The sequence below is a fragment of the Aptenodytes patagonicus genome, chromosome 4 (genome assembly GCF_965638725.1).
Source record: "Aptenodytes patagonicus chromosome 4, bAptPat1.pri.cur, whole genome shotgun sequence".
Taxonomy (NCBI): domain Eukaryota; kingdom Metazoa; phylum Chordata; class Aves; order Sphenisciformes; family Spheniscidae; genus Aptenodytes; species Aptenodytes patagonicus.
In genome coordinates, this window is record NC_134952.1 from 20,668,468 (window position 1) to 20,689,784 (window position 21,317).

The window sequence follows — 21,317 nt, forward strand, 5'->3', positions numbered from 1 at the left end:
CCCGCCGGGGGAGAGCCCTTGCCCCCCGCTGAGGGGCACGCGGCAGGCGGAAGCCTTGTCCGGGCGGGCAGGGTGGGAAGAGCCTGACCCGCCTCCCCGCGCCGCCGTGGGGCAGCGCCGCCCGGCCGCGGCGGCCCCGCTCCCCTCGAGGCCCAATCCGCGCCGCGGCGGGAAGCGCCGCCTCCGGAAGCCGGGAGCGGAGGGCGGGAGGGCGGCGGCGTCGTGGGGTCGCGGGGCGCCAGGCGAAAGGGAGGGGGCCCGCCAGCCGCTTGGAGCACTGCCGGCGCCCGGCCGCGGCGCCCCGCCGCCATGCCCGCCTTCCGGCAAGTGGGGGAGAAGCAGCTGCCCCAGGAGGTCGTCTTCATGGCCTGGTCCCCCAAAAGGGACCTCATCGCCCTGGCCAACAGAGCGGGGGAGGTGAGTGCGGGGAGCTGCCCAGCCGCCGGTCCCGGGCAGGGGGAGGCCGGCGCGGGCGGCCCGGGGCCGTGCTGGAGGCCGCATCTGTGGGCCGACAGGAAGGACTGTGGGGAGGGAAGAGCGGTTGCTGCTGGCAGGAGAACGCTGCCTGTCCTCTGCAGTCGCTGAGATGCTTTTGCTATTCTCTGTGCCGTAATTCTCGTAAGCTTAGCCAAGCATTTAGGAATAGAAAATTTTTTATTAAGCTTCTCAGTATTTAGTGCTCTTTCCTTTTTACTTTCTGATTTCCGAACAAATCTGATGATGATATTCTCAGTGCCTGTATCAGCAGGATTTTAAAGCACACGAAATTTCCTATTTAAATTAAATCTATTTTCAGGTATTTTTTTCCTGGAACTGCTGTATGTGATCATGCATGAAGGCAGACTGTTGTGCTTTCAGGCCGTCTTTGCTGGAGAAGCGTGGGTAACCCCTGTTGGTTACAGGCTTCTAGGCTTGGGCAAGGCACAGCTTATTTCTCTGTGTTGCTGTATAGTAAACAGTATACTGTCCTTTAAAATGGCATAGGAGTCAATCATCTACTAGAGGAGCAGGTGATATTTAAGATGTAGGAGTTATTAAAGAATGGTAAAAAAAGTGTATCTTCAACTGATTTACAAACTGGTATTAATGGGAGAATGTGGTTTATTTTTCTGTCTTCAATGTGCTTTGTAGGTTTTACTTCATCGGCTTGCAAACTTTCAGCGAGTGTGGAGTTTGCCTCCAAATGAAAATACAGGAAAAGAAGTTACTGCTCTTGCTTGGAGACCAGATGGCAAAAGTAATGTCAAGTATATGAGGTGATACAGTGCAATAAAAATCCCACTGGAAATCAGTGAAGGTTGTGGTGATGATACCTCTTATCTGTGAAAGAAATTTTCAAGTAAACTGTGTTTGAAGAGAAGTGTGGCTTAATTTTATGTAGGTTTATTCAAAGTAATAGAGAGAGTTACACTGTTGAAAGCAATTGCAAGAAAGATTTGCAAGGTGAATTTATGTCCAAAATACTGCACTTCAAGGTATAGCAAAACTTTCAGTTCCTAACTAAGCAAAATATTTTTATATGAATGACAAAATTTATTGTGCGAGTTGAGAGAGAGGCTGTGTGATCAGGGTTTACTGAAGAGCTTAGCTTATTTAGCATAGACTGAAATTTAGAGGCTAAAATTGCTCTAATAATACACCAGAGAAGAAAAAAAAAAGCCTTTTCCTTATCAACAGAAATAATGTTGAAGTTAGTAGCTTAATAAGCCTAAGATGGAAATTAGTGAATTTTTTGACTCATTAGAGGCTGGAGAATGGGAACAATCTTCTTCCATGACATGTGGGTAAAAAACACCTATACAGTTTTATGATGGAGTCAGAGGAGTTTAAGAAACTTCTTTTTAAGCTGGTTGCCTGTAATTACAAGGAAGTAAGCATAGAAGCCTTTGCCTGCCATATGCTTTAAGGATTAATAAAGTTAAGAAGAAGGTGATGTAAAAGTTGCTCAGCAAGTCTTAAATTGTATTTTGTTGTAGTAAAACCCAAACCTTCCCAGTGGACAGTCTTTATTTATAATTTTGGCCTCAAATTTGCAAAAACTGAAGCCTCTGCTTTATCAGAACTGTTGTTAGAAGTGTGCTCAGTTCAACCTGTAGATAAATAATTGTGGGATCGTGCCTGTGACTTACATTTATCACCTAAAATATGACAGGAGTTCAAACCTTCATTTTAATGAGTAGGTTTCAAATGAGAATTTGGAAGGACTGTAAATAGGCAAAGAGAAAATCCTGTCCAGTGGTTGCCTTTGAAGATGCATTATTTTCTAATTCAGTATAAAGTAACTACAAAGTTTTGCACGTTGGTTGTTTATATGTTTTACTCATCTTTCTCCAGTTTTGGCTTTTGGCCTTACTGATACCAAGCGGATTGTTCTGTGTGACGTAGAAAAACCTGAAAGCTTGCACTCCTTCTCTGTGGACTCATCTATTACTTACATGCATTGGATGGAAGTAACTGAGGAAAGCAGGTGAGTCCAAAAAACTCTAGAAGTGAATTATGGGCTAGGTAGTGCCACTTTACTAATAATTTATACTTAGTACGTTACGAGCAGTCATTATAAAATAATATAATACTATGTAGCTATAGCTTTTTGTTACCACTTGGGTAAAATTTTCCTTTTGGTTAGAATAGACACTTTTCATACGCTTCTTTTTAGCGCTGATATCTTAGTCTTGTGGTTCTTTAGGTTATACACAAAAATTTCAGCATGATCTTGAGCGCCCACTTCTTAAGAGCTGCTTAATCTAGTATTAGCTTGTACGGCCCGTCTTCTGATCTAGTTTACTTCAGTACCAATTAATTTGTTAAACTAATACTATTATTATGTTAGTCTATTTTGTTAGTCAGAATAAGTATTATATTTAAATCTTTCTTCACTTGTGTTTTCAAGATGTTTAGTTTGGTGCTTACATCTTTCACGATGTGCCTTTGGTGTTATATCCAACCCCAGTGGCAATTCTGTTGTGGGTGTACTTGCTTCAGGAAGTCAGATTGCCCCTAGTGACCATGAGCTCTGTGGCGTTAGACAATTCTCAGCAACACTTGTGAGCTGGAGGACATTGTGGTCCCTATTTCTGTGGTCTTACAAAAACCTCTGATATGCACCTTATTGCAGTGCAAGACAACAATTAAATAAAACAATTATTTAAAAAAGGGAGGTGGTGTAAGCCTGACTTGGGGATTCCCCCCCCACCTCCAGAAAACACCAATCTTAAAATAGCAAGAAAATAACTACATCTTAAATCACTCTAGCATTTTTCTCCCGATGGGGATAGACTTATCTCCTTATTGGGAATCTCATTCTTCTGGCACGTCTAAGGTGTGGTATTAAGTATTGCACTTTAGTCTTCCTCTCACTGTAATGTGTCTTTAGAGTGAAGCTTTTTTGAGGTGTAGGTAGGTTGTACTGCAGGGTTGTACAGGGTTTAAACAGAAAGCCTCAGTCAGTAACTGCATTACAGGTGATGAGGAATTTGGTAGCAAGCTACTGAGCCAGCAGATACAAACTTTATATTCTCTTTTGGTGGAAATAAAAAAAGATTATCAGACTTCTTTTATTAATTTGCTCACTTGATAAATTATTAAAGGCCTCATAAGGGATTACCCTCTGATATTTGTAACTCTTTAATATACATGATGTATTGAATGTATGCTGTAACTTTGAAGTTAGAAAGAAATTCTCTCCCCTCCCCCCCCCCCGCCCCATTTTTACAGCTTGGGTGGTAAAGACAGCCTTATTTCTTTTTCAGTGTTCTCACTTCTTTTTACAATGCTGAGGATGAATCAAATCTCCTTTTGCCTAAATTACCGGCGCTACCAAAAAAGTAAGTATTATACTGGTAAGCTTTAGAAGGTACAATCTGTCATTTGTTGTCATTGTTTTGGTTACTCATCTTTAATGCTCTACAGATGCTTTGGATTAGATGTCTGCTCATTGTTATTGAGAATAATTATTTTGTTTTCAGTTACAGTACCACTGCAAAAATTTTCAGGTAAGAAATTTTTGTCTTATAACTCTCTTTTTTTTTTTTTTTTTATTTTGTTTTCTGGTATTGAGACAAGCTACATAAACCCCAACTATGTGTTTCGTATTTTCAGTGAAGAAAAATCAGATGAGATTATGAAGCTTCTGGGTGATGTAAGGTAAATTCCCTATGTGGGTTGTTGTGGGGTTGGTTGGGTTTTTTTGGTTAGTTGTTTTTTTTTTAAAGCTATAAAATAATGGATAAGTGGGTTTACTTTTAAGTTATTCATAATCTGTTTTTAGGGGTCCTGGAGAAAGGATATGGAATGCCTCTTTTTTCATGTACAAAGATAAAGTTCAAAGAATATATTAAAAAAAAAAAGTCTCCATCAGCTTACACCTTTTCCCCTCAATTTAGAGGGATTATAAAGCACTTTATCAGCAACTGCTGTTGATGCCCTATCTTCTTTTCCTCATAAGAAGATTTCTTGGGGTGTATTTGAAGGCTATGTTGTATGTGTTACTTAAGCTGGTCTTGGAGACGTTTGTGAGTGCTTGTTACAGATGGGGAATTTCTGTGGGTTTGCATGAGTGTGACAAAGCTAAACTTAAAATTAGCTCTGAAATCAGCTGTATTAGAGTTACTTTAAAATAAATATCTCTTATTAGGAAACACATGAGGAGCAGCTGGAGGAAGTGTAGTTTAGCAGACGGAGACTGGCTTTGTGGAGTGCTTGTGGTGCATCCTTGAGGAGGGCGCTTAACCTCTGTGCCTTGTTTTTCCATTTGCTTTCTTTCACTGTTCCTTACAGTCCCACCACTGAGAATCATCCTTCTTATTTCAAAATTTGCATCTCTGTCTATCACCAGTTACTCCTTTTTAAGACGTGATATCTCTTCTTACAGTAGGGCTTCCTTGCTAGAAAGAGAGACGTGGGGGCTGTTGGTGGTGTAGGAGCTTTCTGGATTCTGTGCTCCTTCACCCATTCAATTAATCAAACCAAAAGTTTTTCAGATACTGTTTTGTTAAGTTCTGTCTTGGTTTTAACGGAAACATTCTCCTCTAACATATATTTAGGTGTGTAACAGGCAGAAGTTGCAGTTAATTTTTTCGTATTTATAAGGGGACATGCAAAACATCCTCATTTTTTATGTTGGAGAGCATTACTGCTCACTGTAATGTAAGAAAATATGAGTAGTTGAAGATGTATGGATGTATGACAGCAATATACAACCTCCCTGTCCAAAGTTTAATGTTTTAAACATAGATAAAAAGGGAGAGGTCATAGAGGAGCTTTTTCCCAAGTCATTGTAGCAGGTTGGTTTTAATAAGTGAGCAAAACACAGATCTGTCTGTCCCAGACCCTACTCTTTGAACTGGGTTTCGTTTCTGATGTTGCTGTTACTTGTGGCTGTCCTTTGCTGCTGCGTCCATTTCAAATGTTTATTGCCTTTGAGGTTTTGCTGAGGAGTGCCACTGAGTGACTGCAACAAACTTACTCTGCATGTAGTTTGTATAAACTCAGAGGAATACAAAAGTAGTTTTGTAAGAATGCCTTGCAGCCTGTATTGGTAGGTGGGCTGTTGCTAGAAACTGTTACTTTTTTCTTCTAGAAGGTATAAAGTTAGTGAAGGAGGACTGCTGTGCCTAAATTGTGTTATTTTTTTTTTTCCCTATTTTCTCAGTTAATTTAGTAATTAATACTCTTTCTGTAAATGCTAGAGGCAGGTCTTATCAATGAAATCCAAGCTAATAATTTTTTTGTTTTTAAATTTCTTGGATCATAGACAGTAGTACAGTGTTTCTTTTTGTTCAGTCATTCTTTAGAGGATCTTTAGTAAATGGATGGCATTTAAGTATTAAGAATTATATTTGTATGCATTAGAATTTGTTCCAGCATGTTCATCAACACATATTCTTCTATTTTTATAGGCTTAATGCTCTTGTCCTTGGTGGCAGCTCAGGATTTATTGAGATTTATGCTTACGGAATGTTCAAGATTGCTACAGTAACTGGGGTACATTCTGTTCCTTTCCATGTTTTTTCTTCGTAATATACCAAGCTACAGCTGAATTGAATGAAAAAATACATATGTATGCTTACACATAAGTGAAACTGGGTTGTTGAAGTTTAAAGAAAGGAAGAGTTGTTTCTCTCAATTGGATTGTGTGGTTATTGTTGGAAAGACATTCGAACTCTGGCGATTTTAACATCTTGTTTCAAATGAAATAAAGTTCAACACTAGTCCACAGTAAAAAGAGTGCTTTTGTTCCTGAACAAAATTCCACTTTGCTGAAAATTCCACTTTGTTTTTACATGTCGTTGAACACAGCCTTCTTTATATATGAATGTTTTAAAGCAGTAAATACATCTTAGCAGAAATGCAATATTTCATTAATTTTTAAACTGGAATCCTTCAGGTGGCAGGTTCTTGTCGTGGACTATGTTTATCTAGTGATTTGAAATCACTATCGGTTATTGCAGAGATACGAGACTCTTCAGACAGCGAGGCAGAGATAACATATTTTCAGGCAAGTAAAGTAATTTTAAAATGTTCTTTTAAAAGTAAACCTGCTTTTTAATTACTTTCTGGTAGTTTTATTGCTTTCCCATTATTTGCAGAAAAAACAGCCTTTCTGAAGTTCACCCTGATCTAGCTTTTGGATTTATCATGTTAACATGCAGTTTCACTGATGAGACTGATGATGATGATCTTGAGGCATTCTTTTAAAATATATTCTTTAAAAAGAATATATTTAAAAACAAAAAAAATATTCTTTAAATATAATATTCATTTTCTCAACTACAGTTACTCAGTTTTTCTTCATTCTGCACACAAAGGCATAGGAGCGATGCTGCTGATTATCCAGTCTATCCAGAACAGTCATCCTTAAAACTATTACTGTTAGAACTCTGAAATGAGGAACTTCATCAGGAGTTTTTATAGATGTATTAAAAATATTTATTGCCCCTTTGAATTAAATGCATTTTCCTCTTAAAAACAACTTTAAGGAAATGAGAATTGACAGTTTTTCTGTGAGTCCTCCCCATCTGTCTTTTCATTTCTGTAATCTAAAATTTCTTAAAAGAAAAATCATCCGTTAACTGTTGCTTGTTTCGTTTGTTATAGCTGGACACTAGTCTATTATCAAGTTACTTACCTGAGGTAACTCGAATGGCCCGGAAGTTTACTCACATTTCAACTCTGTTACAGGTACAGCTGTGTTATGACATCTTTTTAATACCACAGTTCTTACAGTCTTCGATATTCTTAACGCAAGTGAAATAAATGTTTTCTAGTAGGAAGCTAAAGTTGGTTTTAAGTAAATGTAGAGCTCTAACTTGGAGTTTGATAATAAATTTTATATAATATCTACAGTATATCCTCCCTTTGTATTGTAACATCCAGTTCTTGCACGTGTTTTGAAGCAGGGGGAGGGAATAATGCTAATGTCTGTATCTGTATTACAGTATATAAAGTTGTCATTGACGTGCATGTGTGAAGCGTGGGAAGAAATATTAATGCAGATGGACTCACGGCTAACAAAGTTCGTACAGGTACTGTAGTATTAACCATTCTTTTGGAAAAACATTTTTTTCAATAGTCCTGCTGTTCATGTTAACATACTGCATATCTTAATGTTGTTTAAGCATAATGCCTCCAGATAACAGTCTCTAAGTTCAGAGGCAACCTGGAACCTATTGTGTGTCAAGTACTCTGACGCTGAAGATATCTGAGTACAATCAAGCACGATTGTATTGCGATACTTCTTTATTTTGTTTATTCTGAATTATTCAAAAGTGATAGTTTTCAGCTTGCACAGCTATTGATCAGGTGCTTTCTATTTAAGGTTGTGCTCTTCAGTCACTGATAAACTGAATACTGTAAATGTTGAGTAACAGCCCACCAGCACTTACAACCTAGTTCAGTAGAGCAGGTATGACAGCCATGATTGAGATGCTCTTGGATTTGCTTAAATTTTGTGTTCATTGACCATGGCTAGAAGTTAGTTGAATCAAATAATTTATTTTTTTAAAATAGATTCTTGGTGATGGCTTAGAACTTTTACTGGGTAATACAATTGAAAAGAACTTAAAATACTAGAAAATTTCCAGTGATCAGTGGTCTGATTTCAGCATTCAAGGATATGGGTGGGTTTTCTGATACACTTTAATTGTAGTGTTTGTGAGATTATTTGGTAACCTGGATTTAATTTCTTTACCCATCTATTTCAATCATTTTGACTGACAGGAAAAGAATACAACCACTTCTGTTCAGGATGAGTTTATGCAGCTGTTGTTATGGGGCAAAGCAAGGTAGTTACTGTTGTTTTATCTGAGTATGCATTTGCATTTGATATTGAAATACAAAATGAACGCATATTTGGTTCTCTCCCCCACCCCCTTTAGTCTGGAACTTCAGGCATTGCTAATGAACCAACTGACGGTAAAGGTATGTTAATATTTTTTAACATATTAAAATAATCTATTTCAATATCTTTTAATCACTGTTCTGTTAAGTTAACAGAACATTATTATGTTTGTATTTCTTTTTTAACAGGGTTTAAAAAAACTCGGTCAGTCCATAGAGTCTTCCTATTCCAGCATACAAAAGTTGGTCATAAGTCATTTGCAGAGGTAAGTCACAGAATGTCCAATGAATTCTAGATAAAATGGCATATTTTATGCTTTGCTAAAAGACAGTGTGCTGTATCAGTGGTTCTTTCTATGTAGGTGTGCTGGTGCGGAGACCATGATCATGGCAAAATGTAGTAATTTATTTTTGGGTAATGGAGAACTACTGAAGTATTTTGAACAATCTCAATGACACATCACCTGTATATCACTGCCTGGTGTGTTTGTAGGATATATGCAAAATATTCACACCAACTTTGTGTGGTGGTTAAAATCATTAGGACAATATTTGCTTTTCTGTGAAGTGATACTTTAACTCTTGTATGCCAGACAACCTTATAAAGCTCTCCACTTTGCACATTAGATAATAAAGATATAGCATGCAGTGAAGCAGTGAATTTCCGAATGGTGACTAGAAGATTATACTTCTTTGCTCTGCCTTCCTAGTGGCTCTGAGGCACTGTTATACCACTTGAGCGAATTGAAAGGAATGGCTTTATGGAAACAAAAATATGAGTGTCTGGGATTAGATGCATCCGGAATTGAAGGTACAGTAGTGTCTGTGCTACTTACCCACTCTGATTTCACTTTTGAAAGCTTAATAATAATGGTTAGCTCTTTTTGCAGAGGCTATCACTGCTGTTGGTTCTTTCATCCTGAAAGCAAATGAGCTGCTTCAGTAAGTATAAAGTCTGGAGAATTTAAAAATCATGTCTATTGAGTCCTTTATCTAAGGGGAAATATGTGGCTGGGTATAGAGGAAGTTGGGGAGAGCAAGGCTCCTCTGTTGGTGGTGAGCTTTTATCTTGTCTCACTCCATCTCATAGACTCATACCCCAATAATAGTCTGTCCTGGGAGGCTGCATTGGGCATTTTTTTAAACAATTGATAGTGCTTGCAGGCCTCTCAGTAGTAAAGATGGGACTTAAGCCTGGAGCAGCTTGTGACATTTAAATCTGGTAATTTCTTTTCTTGTTTCTTGCTCAGAGTTATCGACAGTAGTATGAAAAACTTCAAAGCATTTTTTCGATGGCTGTATGTTGGTAAGCTTGATGACATAGTAAGCATCCAATATCTGTTTTGTGTTCTAAGCATTGAAATGTCGGTAGGTAATTAAGCCAATCTCCAGTTATAACCATCTATTTATTTCTATAATAGAAAACTTCTGGACATCTAAAAGGTTACAGTTGATGAGGCAAGAATAATTATAATATTAAACACATAGATCATAAATTTAATCGTTCTCAATTAAAGGTAGTGTGTGTGTACAGTGGGTATTGTATATTCTTATCCTGTACTGTTACTCCAAACTGTTGTCTGTTTCATGAGCAATTTGCTGGTCTTGACTTGAAGAAATTAAAGGACTTTATTTAGTTTACACCAAATTTGAAGTATAGTCTAATTCTCCTTTACTCTGTCACTTGCTGTTTTCTCCTGTGGAGACCTAGTTAGCTGTAAGGTTGTGCACAGATGTAAACAGTCTCTGAATGTCCGGATGCACTTAATAGCCACCTCCAATTGTAGCTGGGTAGCTGCAGGTAAAATGCTAGAAGGAAGTGCAGAACGCTATGTTTTAGCCTGCTTGGTTTTAAAAAGTGGTTATGAATAGGTTTATAATTTTTAATTGATCTTTTTAGAACTACTTTACAAAAAACTAAGCAGTCTTACCGGATACTGTAAAAGCACCAGAAATGCAGTGTTAGCACTTACTAGCAGGAATGTAATAATTTTAGTTTTAAAAATTGCAGAAAGTAGAGCTATCGGAGTTCTCTGTCATAATGTTAGAACTTTAATTAAATGTTCACTGTGTTTGCTTGTGTTGAAACTAAACAGAGAACTGTTTATCTAAGCCTCACTGATTTAAAATCACTTCTGTGCAATTCTCTTAAAATTATTCTGGGCATGACAGTATTTTTTATATATATCCATTTTACTACTCTTAGTATGTACATGAATAAATTCTTATGAACCCTTTTTATAATAATCTTATCTCAGTCCTGTAGACGGTACAATGCAGTTGGAGAAGATTAAAGATAAAAATTCTCCAAGATTTGTATTGTAAGCTAGTGGGGCAAGTGAGGCTTAATTTCAGTCTCAATTAATAATTCTTCATTCCAGACTCTTTTGCTTCTGACAAATCAATCTTTCCTATTTTATCAGCAGTGGTTTATTACATAGCCATGGAAAATTAAGAACATTAGGAAAACATTTTAATATTAATGCAGTAAGAATATGATTTTTCCCTCAGCCATGTTGAGGATGTCAGAAGATCATGTGCTTCCAGAGCTGAACAAGGTAGTAGTAACGTTTTCTAATAAATGGTGGTATACTCTGTATTCTTCTTGACTTAGAGGGCAAGATTAAAGGTTTATTTTTGTTCCAAAACTTAAAGGATAGTGTCTGTGTCATTTCTTTGAGAAAGTTGATGCCTGCAGATTCACACTAAAATGCTGTCTCGCATGAACTACTTTTTCCGTTTTCTTTGTTAATACTACTCTTTTTAGTACACTGTATGTGAATGCAAGACCTCTGTGTATAGCAGCTCTTTATACGCCCTAAATGACTAAGGTAACTGGAATGGCATTTTAGCATCTTTACCAATGCCCCGGTAGAGGAGGTGGAATACACCTGCATCAGATTTGCAGACACCATCACACTGGGTGAACCAGTTAATATGCTCAAGGGCAGAGGTGCTTTCCAGAGGGAAATAGATAGGCTGGAGCAATGGACAGATAGGGACCTCCTGAAGTTCAACAAGGGCAAATGCAAGGTTCTGTCCTGGGGAAGCGTAACCCCCTGCAATTGCACAGCAGGGCCCCAACTGACTGGGGAGTAGCTCTGCTGAGATGGACTTGGGGATGTTGGTGGATGCAAGCTGGGCATGAGCCAGCAGTGTGCCCTGGCAGCAAGGGCGGCCAAGAGTAACCAGGGCTGTACTAACAGGAGCACAGCCAGGAGGTCAAAGGAAGTAGTTACCCTCCTTATTTAGCACTCATCAGATCGCATCTAGAATACTTTCTCCAGTTTGGGGCCCTCCTGTACAAGACAGACATGAATAAACTGGAGTGAGTTCAGCAGAGGGCTCCCAAGCAGGTTGGAGGCTGGAGCACTTGCCCTGCGAGGACAGGCTGAGGGAGCTGTGCTTGTTCAGCCTACAGAACATGTGTTCTGTGCTCACTGAAATGTATTTCTTATCCTCTGCTTTTTTCACTGTTTTTTTTCTTTTAGATGACTCAAAAAGATATCACGTTTGTTGCTGATTTTCTTACTGAACACTTCAATGAGGTAAGTTATATTGGTTTGCCAAGTACAGCATCTGACTGTATTTTTGCTGCCAAGAATTGAATGTGAAAAATCCTATAATAAAATAATTCAATCATCTTTTTGTACACTACTTCTCATTAACTTTGGGTTTAAATAATGGTTTTGTTTGCATTATTTTTTCAGGCACCAGAACTTTACAATCGTAAGGGAAAATACTTCAATGTGGAGAGAGTTGGCCAGGTAAAGAACTAGGGAGTAAATGGAAAAAGAATAAATGAGAAAATCATTAGATGGAGAAGCTTTTAAAGCTGTGCCCACTTTTCTTCTCTGTCCCTTTTGCTGTGTTGCACATTCTAGAAATGGTAAAGGAGAGTATTTTAATTATTTTCTACTATTATTAGGAAAAGGAGTGTTTAAAAATATATCTTACAGTTTTACCTTACATATACTGTATTTTTAGGAAAAAGATGAAACTTCTTCACAGCCAGCAATAGTAACGTAAAACTGAAATGCATGTGTTGTCTTTATGCCATTAATCACTAGATTTCAAAACATTTATGCTCAAACTTGATTTAAAAATCAATTTCTTACGGAAATATCACTATATGATCTTAGACAATAGTTGATTTTTCTTATTGTTTCAAGAAGGGGTAGAATATTTAGTTTTAAGAGTAGGGCATGTTAAATTAAGGAGAAATGTTTAACGGACTTGTGAGGAGCAATGTTGGAGATGAATTCTGATGTTCCTTATTCTTAAAATGCAATCTTACAAATGTCTGTTTCTTTTCTAGTACTTGAAAGATGAAGACGATGACCTTGTATCACCACCTAATACAGAGGGAAACCAGTGGTTTAACTTTCTTAAAAATAGTACTCACCTGAAAGGTAAGGTGTGCTTTAGTAAAATGTAAAAGTGAATCAAAGATATACATAGAATGTAACAAATGTAGAAAAGTAATCTGTTTTTTCATGCTTATGAGTTATTTCTGTAGTGTTAGTCATGGGTCTCCATCTGAGTAGAATAAAATAAATGGGCCTTGTTATTTTACACAGTTTTTATGTAGCTGCTTACCCAGTCAATTACCATTTTCTGGGTATTAGGAGTTTCCTAGCTTTTATATACCAGTCTCAGAAATGTTGGCTTGGAAGGAATCCCAGGAGATGTCTGTTTTAGGAGAGCTTAATTCCTGTTCAAGGAAGTAATAATTACGCTTAGGTCATACCTGGGGGAAGTGTCCTAACTTGTTCTCTTTGACTGGAGTCTGAGACTATTTTGTTAATTAGTGGTGAAAAAGAAGTAAGAGACTATAACAAGATGATGGTGAAAATGATTCTTGTTTAACTTTAGAAACCATAGACTGTAAAACTTCTACAACAGAAGTTGTCTTGTAATAGAGTTTGCTATAGCTGCCTTTTTCTGCCTATTTAGTTCAATAAAAAGGGAGGAAGTGGTAGCATTTTTGTTTGGCAAAGTAGTATTTAGAAAGTGTATTTTTAAACATACTTTGAAAATCTGTTTGATACTTTGAATGTGTAGACTACTTGACTGGCCGTTTCTGTTACTACCCAAGATTCGTGATTGTTTGTAGAGATGGTTTGTAAGTGGTTTTGTTGGTGTTAATTTGGCAAGTATCGAGATGTTTGTCTTGCTCTCAGAACTGCAGGGTTTATAGGACAAGTAATGCTTCTGTCATTGACACCTTCTACCCTTCTTTGGTGTTTTATATTGCTTTGTTGGTTGATGAAATTTTTATCTTTTTTCCAGCTAAACATTGGAAAAAAAACAGGTTATGTACTTAAAATAAGTAGTGAGATTTATCTCAAAAGCTAAATGTCTTCTTACAGAGTATTTCATTTCATAAAAACAAATCAGTTCTATTGAAGCCAAATCATAGCTACTATAAAAAGTATGGAAATTGTTTTGCTTAAACAAGATATTTTATGACAACTGTGTTTCTAGCTCTTGGGTAAATGCAACTGTCTTCTTGCAATTTTGAATGGGCTGTGAAGAAAAGCTGAAGGGGCAGGCAGGCCTTCGTTTCTCATTCATTTATCTTGTTTCATATTGTAATCCAGTTAGTTACTTGAGTTAGAATTTATAATCAGCGAATAATTTAGGCGGTCACCTAATCCAACCAAAGCAGGGCTGATTTTGAAGCTAGGCTGGGTTGCTCAAGACTTTGTGCAGTTGAGTCCTCTATGCCTGCAAGGATGGAGATCCTGCAGCCTCTCTGGGCGCCCTGCTCCAGTGACTAACCAGTCCCCGTGAAAACTTTTTTTCGTTATATCTGATTGGAATTTCCCTTGCTGGAGCTTATGACTGTTAGATCTTCTCCTCTCACTGTGTGCAGCTTTGAAAACGATGTCTTCTGTAACTCCTCCTTTAGGCAGCTGAAGAGAGCAACAGGTTCCTCCTTGTTAGCCCTCACTTCTCTAGACTGAATGAACCCAGCCCCCTCAACTTCTCCTCGTAAAGCATGTGCTCTAGCCCTGCAACCATCTTACTGACCCTCCACTGGACTCATTCCAATTTGTCACTATAATAACAGTGTAGTGTGTTTTTATAGAGATACAAGCATTTTTTAAATGAACTTTATCTGTTTACAGAAAGTCCACTTTTGTTTCCCTACTATCCTGAGAAATCACTGCATTTTGTCAAAAGGCAAATGGAAGGGGTCATTGATCGGTGTTTACAAAAGCCAGCGGTAAGTTCAATTTATATAAATGATAACTTTCTTTTAGGGGTAGCAGTCAGCTGAAGATAGTAGTCATGCTTAGTAAGGCCTGAAGTTTTAATCTTTGCCTTCGAGTGCCTACAACTTAGGTGGTAGCATGTAGCCTAGCTTCACCACTGCCGGGATGCCTCAAGCCTTTGGCTAGGGAGAGCATAATGGAGGATTTTTTTGTTTCACGCCTTCTGTTCCGACATTATCGGGATGTATTTTTAACGTTAATTAGCTGGGTGTATGCACTATGTACTAGATAACTGTGTTAGTTGGCAATACATTAGCCTACGTATTATGAAGAAACATGAAACAAGTGTGTCAAGTGACAGGAGTGTTTGCATTAGGGATGTTTATTCCAGCATAAATATTGGTGGATTTTTCTTTCAGATGTGCTCAGGTATTTTTGTTTGGTTGTGGTTTTTTGTCTTAAAAAGGTGTATAATTATAAATAACTGCCTGCACTTTTTGGTCTATTTTCATTATATTTGTTAGGATGTAATTGGAAAGTCAGTGCATCAAGCAGTCTGCATGTCTCTCTACAAAACTTCTCAAAGGTATTTCTTTACACTATTTCTAAAGCTCAGTTGCACAAAATTACAGTAGCATTTTATAAACTGGTTTGTTTTTTCCTTTTCAGTGAAGATTCCACACCTCAACTATTTAAACTACCATTTCTGTAAGTATGCTGCTATTCCTTGTTCTATGTCATTTACCAATCATAAAGCTTGACCTAAATTTTCATTTCCTTCCCCCCCCCCATTACAGGTGGAATGATAAAACATCCAATATACATTATGTTCTCTTCACCATATTAGAAAATTCTATTTCTAAAATACACATTTTGAGGAGACATACTGATACTTCCAGGTAAGACAAAAAAGGGGGAAAGGTGGTTTGTGAGCTTTGGCACATGTGTACAGAGACAATTACAATTTGAATCTTCTTGTAAAAAGAAGGAATGAGCAGCATGAATACCATCTTTCTCAGATACTAGAGAAAATGAGGACGACATTAGGAAGTGCAGTAGGAAACTGCAGCAGGAGTTTGTGTTGTATTAGACTCAGAAAATCTAATCACAAGACCCAAGATGGTTTTAGGCTTAAGAAAAAAATCAGGCTCCCTTAGTTTTGCTCCTCACAGAATTAATGCTTGTGCAAACTTGTGAAAAATTACAGGGAATCATGCTTTCAGTGTTGCTTTATCTTATTGTAAATACTATTCTTTGATTAACTCCTTGCAGCCTGTAATTTAATACTCTAAGGAAAAATGGGGGGTGGACTCATAGGTGCAACAAATAAAATACATCTCTTTGGGGTGTCGTTTTGTGTACCTTCAGGAGTTTCTGTGTCCAAGATGCTGTTTGTCACTGCCTAGTTGCGCTGATGCAACTATTTAAGATGCATTCTGTCAGTGGGATCACTGAAATGACCTGGGTTTAGAAAACAACAAAAACTCCTCCTCTCTGTAAAATACTGATTTTTATAATGTGTCATTTAATTTGAGGAGATAATGAATTGTGATGGGGTGGGAATTTTTAAACGCATGGTGAAACTATCTTTTGTGTTTCCAGTTGAGAGCTGCATATGACAAAATTACAGCCTTGTGGTGTAGTTTCTATCCTATTTCCTCCCTCCTTGATATCTAAAACAGTCTAAACTTGTTTTCTGTAGATTTGAGTAACAAGTAACTTAACGGACCGAAGACTAGGACAACTGAGCCAAGAGTTCAGCAAAGAACTGTATCCCACAAGCCAGACACAGTTTCCCATTTGACTCCATTAGTCACATTTTGCTGAGGGGCAGAAGAAATCAAAAAGTTCCCATCCACCAGTTACATCATTTTGGGTTGTAGCTGTGTATTGTGCTAAGCTTAGAGAGGCTTACACCGTCTCTTACCACAGTTGCCGTTAGAAATTTTGGATTCTCTATGAATGGAAAAGAAATTAGTCACTGAGATAATGAATGCTGTTCTTCTAGGTCTGTCAGTAATGGAATTCTTGCAGTAGATTTTGGAAACTTCTTGAACAACAGTATAAATGAGAGCTCAGACTCCAGGTCAGTATATTTGATTTTTCTTCCAGAATTGCAGATTGCTGAATTGAAGACCATGTTTTCTAGTGTTTATTTTGCATTAAGTTAATTTTTTGGGCATTACAGTTTGGCTTTTATCCTGCACATTACTACTTCAGACGCTGGGCCAGCTTGTAGTCCCTGGGTGAGTCAGACTGTAAGAAATGGCATAGGTGCGTGAAGCTGCAGGATTGTGGGAGTCTTATTTTGCACTTCATCTCAAGGTCAAGTAAATTTTAGTTTTGTAGTTAAAAACTAGAGCTTTAGCACACATACAAGAAACAAAGCTAGCTGGAAACAGCTCTTGCTTATATCTGTGATGTTCTTCAAGTAAGATGGAGTGAGACTTGATATGCCTGAATGAAGGCATCTTAGAAGGCATGGCAGACTAAGCTCATCCTTTTCATGTAGAAAGGGTGGATGTGATTGCCCTCAGTACCTTCAGTTGTGTTTCTAAATTTTCTTTGGTGTTTGTGTTTACTGTTTCTTACATTTCACCTGAAATGGGAAAAAATAAGATTGCTAGTAAGTTTTTTGTTTGTTTTGTTTTTTCCTTCAGAATCATTTTTCCTGCATGGTACAGGAGTCTGCTGTGGTTATGGCTGTCATTCAGTGTCTTAGCTGCATGACTGACCTTTTTTATTGTTTACAGTAAAGCTCACTGTTAACTACCGAATACTTTTTAACGTGAATGTTGTGCAACTTAAAAATATTTTAGTTCTGTATTCACTCTTATTCCTTGATGCTTTCTAAATTATTTTCCTATAGATGCTACAGTTGTTTAGATGCACACTTCTATGATGATGAAACTGTAACTGTAGTTCTGAAGGAGAGTGTGGAACAAGAGGGGAAGGAGAGAGTTTTGGCTCAGCTGCCTTTATCTTCAGTATACACAGATGAGGACCAAGACAGGGAATTCATCTGGGATTCTACTAAAAGGTACTGAAAAACTTTGAGCAAGTCTGAAAATGCAGAACTGAAAAGCAGATTAAGCAAATATTCTAATTGTGAATGAGCACACACTCATGCTTTGTGTGTGTATGTGTAAATACTTTAAAGGCAATAACTCCTTTTGTGCCGGGGAGAGTGGGGTGGGGAGATCGAAGCTTCCTAAAGAGTTCGTTTTATGGTTTTTTGGGGTTGGGGTTGGTTTTACCTTTTTGAGACTGAATACTACCTGTGTACATGGCTCTCATGAAACAGGAGGACCAATTGAAGACATCCTGTAGAATCAGAAATCTTCTTTTCTTTAGAGAATGCTAACTTTGCTGGTCAGCATACTTGAATTTAGGATGTTTTCAGCATATTCGCTCATATACCTCTGCCTTGATACACAGATTTCTCGATCTTTCCCCTGGTAGTCACATTTACAACTACTGTCAGCTTAGCCTTGAAACATCAGAATTGGTGCCTGCCTCTGTGTTGGCGCAGGGAGAGGAGAGCATATGGGGGAGGTGAACACACACACAAAAAAGGCCAATGTAGTTCAAGCGGTGAATCCAATCTTTTAGTTGTTGTGCCTCACTTGCTTTTTCTTTTTTCTCCCTCTGCCTCTCTGGTGGATTGCTTAAGATACATTTTTACTTCAAAATAAAGAGCCATACTGAACTGTAAATATTTTTTTTATGCCACAAAGAAATTGTGTATTGAAGAATGAACAGAAAATATTAAAAGCAAGTTCAAACTAATCCTGGCCACTGTAATAGGCAGGGAGTTCCTTCATACAGTCCCTATGAGTGGGGGTGGAGTGATATGTCTTTGAAAGGTCATTGAGGCCAAACTTCTGTGTAAGTGGAGGCATCGCCTCCAGGACTTTGTTCAGAAACTCCTCTTCTTGAAGAGGAGAGGTTTAAAGGAAAGCTGCCCTCATCCTCCTGCTGTAGCTGTTACTTGCGGGAAGATCAGGCTTTACAACTCCCTTCTCACCCGCTGTAATCTTTTACCTCAGTTAAAACATGCAGTGTTTCCACAGTTGGATCCCCTGCTCTGGAATATCTGTAGCAGCGTTATGGTGGTTTCAAATGCTTATCTGCTTGTGGCATATGATATAATAAAACTTAGACGTAAAAAACTGGACTGACTGAGGTTCTTCTTAGTACTGGAATTGTTTCTTATGTACTAGCTTTGTGCTTTTCTTCTTGTTATGTGCAGGCTGGATGAGCAAAGTGGTGAAATATGCACACATACTGTCGTCTTGGAGAATCAGTGGAGAGTGCTGGAGAATATGAAAGCTCAGTATGTTTCTGTAAATGGCATTAGAAAAGTTTCCTGTGTGGTAAGTACAGTATCTGTGAACAAGCCTGTAAACTATTAAAGAAATGCTATGACTGGAGAGAGTGATAATCTGTTTTTGCTAATTTATTGAGATTTATCAAAACTTTTTTTTAAACAAATAGATTATTCTCTCATAATCTTTTATAAGTGTGTCAGGATACAGTCGTACCTCTCTCATAACACAACATGGAAAAACTTCAACAGAAGTTAACAGGTCTACTTGCTTTACTTTTCAGCCTGCAGAGCAATAAAAAAGTTGCTAATTTCCTTGATACCTCCATTTCAAAGATAAAGGCAATTTTCAAAGCTATTGGCTGACATTTAAAATGGTATTGGTGCTTTTATTTATTTATTAACGGAAACTCCTTAATTTCTCCGTAGCTAAGTTCAAATCTCCGTCATGTGAGGGTGTTTGAGATGGATGTAGAGGATGATGGGGAAGTTGAGGAAGAAGAGGAAGAAGAAACAACTCAGATTGCAGCTGGGGAACCTGATGAGCTAAATCAGTCTGCAGATAACCAGGACAATGTGTGTGGTCCATCTGCTGAGGAACTACCTGATGAAACTGAAGAACGTGAATCAAGTCTGGATCCTTGACGTAGGCTTTTATACTGGTAAAGGGACAAGACTGTAATCTAACTTCAGGCTGCTGAGATGATGTATGCTGTACCTACTCAAGCAGCTGTAGCAGGATGTTGTGTGTCAGAACTCTGTATTGCTTCTCAGCTAAGACTGTGTTCTAGAGCACATTTATTTGACCCTTTTTTGTCTGGCACATGGTTTGGTATGAACTAAATTTCCTTGAGAGCTTTTCCATTTGCATTTTTTTATAGGTGAGGAGAGAAAGAAATACCAACTGATGTTTTTGTAGTTAACCTGTTCAGTCTTAAATACTGATATTAAGATAAAATGAACTTGTATGTGAAAACAACAGAACTCGGGACCGAATTCATTTCTTCTCAGACTTCGTGTTCTAGTAATGGGTACAGAAGCTTCTGGTAGAGCTGAAATTTAGGAGTGTGTATGGCCAATAACAAGCTTGCAGATCAGCATAAGACTAGTTAGACAACAACATCTAGCAATTGTTGCTTAAATACATACTTTTAAAAACTCTTGATAATATCTGACCTCAGTAACACAGTATTTCAATCTGCAGTTCTTTAGTCCTCAGTGCAACTTTGTGTGTGTGTATGTGTATGTTTTGTCAAATGTTTGTATGTCTCAGCCTGCCTAGTTTCTGTGAGATTGTTCCTGAAAGTCTGTCTTCTCCATCTGGTATTTTTGTAATGAAAAGTCACAACAGAGAATATATTTTTTTTATTCTGATATGGTATTGTATGTCATGCATAGGCTTCAGCATAATCATGTTCCTTGCTAATTTATATATTGCTGTAGGAATGGTGTAGTGCTAAGCAGTAGAAGCCAGAAACAGTGTTTAGAAATCTAAAATGTTTTCTTCTTCCCTACTAGCTGTCAGAGTCTTAGCTGACTTAAAACTCAGCTCTTTGAATGAACGATGCTGCTAAATGCATGATCTTCCTTCAGAACAGTGAGTGTACCTTGTATTTGTGAAGAGGACCAGGTCTTATGCATGTGCTCCATTCTGTACTTCAAAAATAAATAAATCTTCTGAAATTGCTATTTGGCATTGCAAAAATCAAATACTAGACTTATCCTCTTTCTCTTGTTTTGAAATACGTCATTTTTAAGTAACTTTTTTAAAGTGGAATTTTGAAGTTTTTGGACTGTTTGGGGGAAACTGTTGTAAACAAAGCTGTTCAGTTTTGAGAGAGACTTATTTTTTCCCTTCCTTACCAATCTCCTTGAAAGTTGCTTGCTGTTCAGCGTTCTCATCTAACAGATGCGAATGGTTGGAGGCACAATGAAGCTGTAGGACAGGAGGGGCAGAAGTGCCCATTCAAAAGTGCTGTGGATTTTCTTTCTGTGTAGAGCAGTTACTCTTGATGAGAAATTGCTGCTACAACAGAACCCACTCAGCGTAAGCATGGCCTTGTGTTCTTCCAGGAAACTTTTGCTTCTGATCTAACTTGAAGAGTTGTCACACTAGAGTGCTTGGAAACAATTGTTTTGCTGTGCTTTCTGCTAAGTAGTTTTAGTCCATGGGCATATGGAAATCTGATCTGTCCTGCCCATAATTGTTTCTAAATTTGTGTTAATAGCAGGTGTGTCCCATGCCACAGGGACATGCCCTTCAGAAATCTCCCTGAGGTTATTCCATGCATCTTTCTAGTCCAATCTTGGATATACTTGAGTCAATGGGGGTTTTGTTTCTGGCTTCAATAAGTACATGTGTGCTTCCTACATTTCACAGTGACACTATATGAATGCACCAGTTTAGGTCAGTGCTTCTGAATGCATTGCTG

At 38.0% G+C, this 21,317-nt stretch overlaps 1 protein-coding gene across 2 annotated transcripts; it reads left to right on the forward strand.

Moving 5' to 3' along the window:
- The first annotated feature begins 249 nt into the window (after window positions 1-249).
- On the forward strand, window positions 250-20,595 carry ANAPC4 (anaphase promoting complex subunit 4). 2 transcript variants are annotated; one of them, XM_076336053.1, is made up of 29 exons: window positions 250-417; window positions 1,132-1,237; window positions 2,335-2,467; window positions 3,750-3,824; window positions 3,966-3,992; window positions 4,099-4,143; window positions 5,898-5,982; window positions 6,386-6,496; window positions 7,096-7,179; window positions 7,437-7,523; window positions 8,218-8,282; window positions 8,376-8,418; window positions 8,527-8,603; window positions 9,048-9,148; window positions 9,228-9,279; window positions 9,588-9,643; window positions 10,849-10,895; window positions 11,829-11,885; window positions 12,048-12,104; window positions 12,656-12,749; window positions 14,472-14,569; window positions 15,083-15,144; window positions 15,228-15,266; window positions 15,356-15,457; window positions 16,567-16,644; window positions 17,428-17,598; window positions 18,811-18,934; window positions 19,315-19,547; window positions 20,404-20,595. In XM_076336053.1, exons 1-28 carry the CDS (start codon window positions 310-312, stop codon window positions 19,528-19,530), a joined length of 2,400 nt encoding a protein of 799 aa, XP_076192168.1. In that variant the 5' UTR covers window positions 250-309; the 3' UTR covers window positions 19,531-19,547; window positions 20,404-20,595. The 2 variants fall into 2 exon arrangements, with proteins under 2 accessions (XP_076192168.1, XP_076192169.1); XM_076336054.1 differs by lacking the exon at window positions 250-417 and having other exon boundaries at window positions 1,211-1,256; window positions 19,315-20,595.
- The last annotated feature ends 722 nt before the right edge of the window (window positions 20,596-21,317 follow it).

What these genes read in the sequence shown, in the direction of transcription:
- ANAPC4 (XM_076336053.1), top strand. Translation starts at nt 310, where the DNA reads ATGCCCGCCTTCCGGCAAGTGGGGGAGAAGCAGCTGCCCCAGGAGGTC. An exon ending in GGCTAACAAAGTTCGTACAG is followed by an intron (nt 7,524 to 8,217) that starts GTACTGTAGTAT and finishes TTTGACTGACAG; the next exon opens with GAAAAGAATACAACCACTTC. An exon ending in GGTGTTTACAAAAGCCAGCG is followed by an intron (nt 14,570 to 15,082) that starts GTAAGTTCAATT and finishes TATATTTGTTAG; the next exon opens with GATGTAATTGGAAAGTCAGT.